Source organism: Pterocles gutturalis, unplaced genomic scaffold (genome assembly GCF_000699245.1).
Source record: "Pterocles gutturalis isolate BGI_N339 unplaced genomic scaffold, ASM69924v1 scaffold5907, whole genome shotgun sequence".
Taxonomy (NCBI): domain Eukaryota; kingdom Metazoa; phylum Chordata; class Aves; order Pterocliformes; family Pteroclidae; genus Pterocles; species Pterocles gutturalis.
In genome coordinates this window covers 1-1026 of record NW_010112552.1, presented here as the reverse complement: position 1 = coordinate 1026, position 1026 = coordinate 1, and the positions used below count along the sequence as shown (strand labels likewise).

The following is a 1026-nucleotide window of genomic DNA, read 5'->3' as shown; positions in this document are numbered from 1 at the left end:
CCCCCACCCCAGGAAGGGCTTTACCATCCCGCTACAGCACCATCCTGGAGGCAGCGAGATGCAGGATAGCCCCCCCCTCACCCCCAGGACGCCCCATGTTGCAGGACCGGGACACACCTGCACACATCACGCTGGCGTCTTCCCCATGATGGCAGTTGGTTTGCCCCCAAGGACGGGCTCGACACTGGGACAGGGCTTCCTCGCTCCCCGTACAGGCCACGTCGTCCAGCCAGATGCGCCCCGTCGCCATCCCAAAGCGAGCCTGGACAGGAGCTGCCTCCACTCTGCCGCAGCCCAGCTGCCGGCACACCACCGCCGCATCGTTCAGGTCCCAGCCATCGTCGCAGACCGTCCCCCACTGCCCGGCGTAGAGCACCTCCACCCTCCCAGCACATCGGTGTGGCCCGTCCGCCAGCCGCAGGTCGCTTGAGCTGGAGTTGCCTGCTTTTGGGGAGAGGGAAGAAGGTGAGAGCGTGGTCGTGGGGCGATCCCACGTCCCAGGACCTGCAGCATCCCACGTGCCTCCGGGGAAGAGCAGGGCAGGGACAGTGGTTGGGCATTGGTAGCGTCGACTAAAAATGCGAGAGAAGCCGTTGGAACAGGCTGCCCAGGGAAGTGGTGGAGTCACCATCCCTGGAGGGGTTCAAGAAGCATGTCGATGTGGGGCTTGGGGACATGGTTTAGTGGGTTGGGTGGGGTTGGATGGACAGTTGGACTTGATGATCCTTGAGGTCTTGTCCAACCTTCGTGATTCCATGATGATGATGAGTACAAAAGGTATTGGTGCGGTTGGGCGCTGCTGTTTTACCGGGGGGACAAAACCCGGGGCTGCAGGGTTTGGGTCTGAAGAGACCTTTAAAGACCATCTGGTGCCACTCCCCTTCCATGGGCAAGAACATCTCAAAGCGCCATCCAACCAGAGCTTCATCACTTCCAATGGAGACTCATGGAATGGGTTGGATGGGAAGGGACCTTAAAGATCATCCACTTCCGCCCCCTGCCACGGGCAGGGCCACCTCCCCCCAG

At 61.5% G+C, this 1026-nt stretch overlaps 1 protein-coding gene across 1 annotated transcript in view; it reads right to left on the bottom strand.

The window, feature by feature from the left end:
- Positions 1-441, bottom strand: part of CD5L (CD5 molecule-like) — a gene marked incomplete at both ends in the record, with an annotated part of 1169 nt that extends 728 nt beyond the window's left edge. Inside the window, one exon of the mRNA XM_010074082.1 lies at positions 118-441. Within this exon, the coding sequence (XP_010072384.1) occupies positions 118-441 (324 nt within the window). The remainder of the gene's footprint in view (positions 1-117) is intronic.
- Between the last annotated feature and the right edge of the window lie 585 nt (positions 442-1026).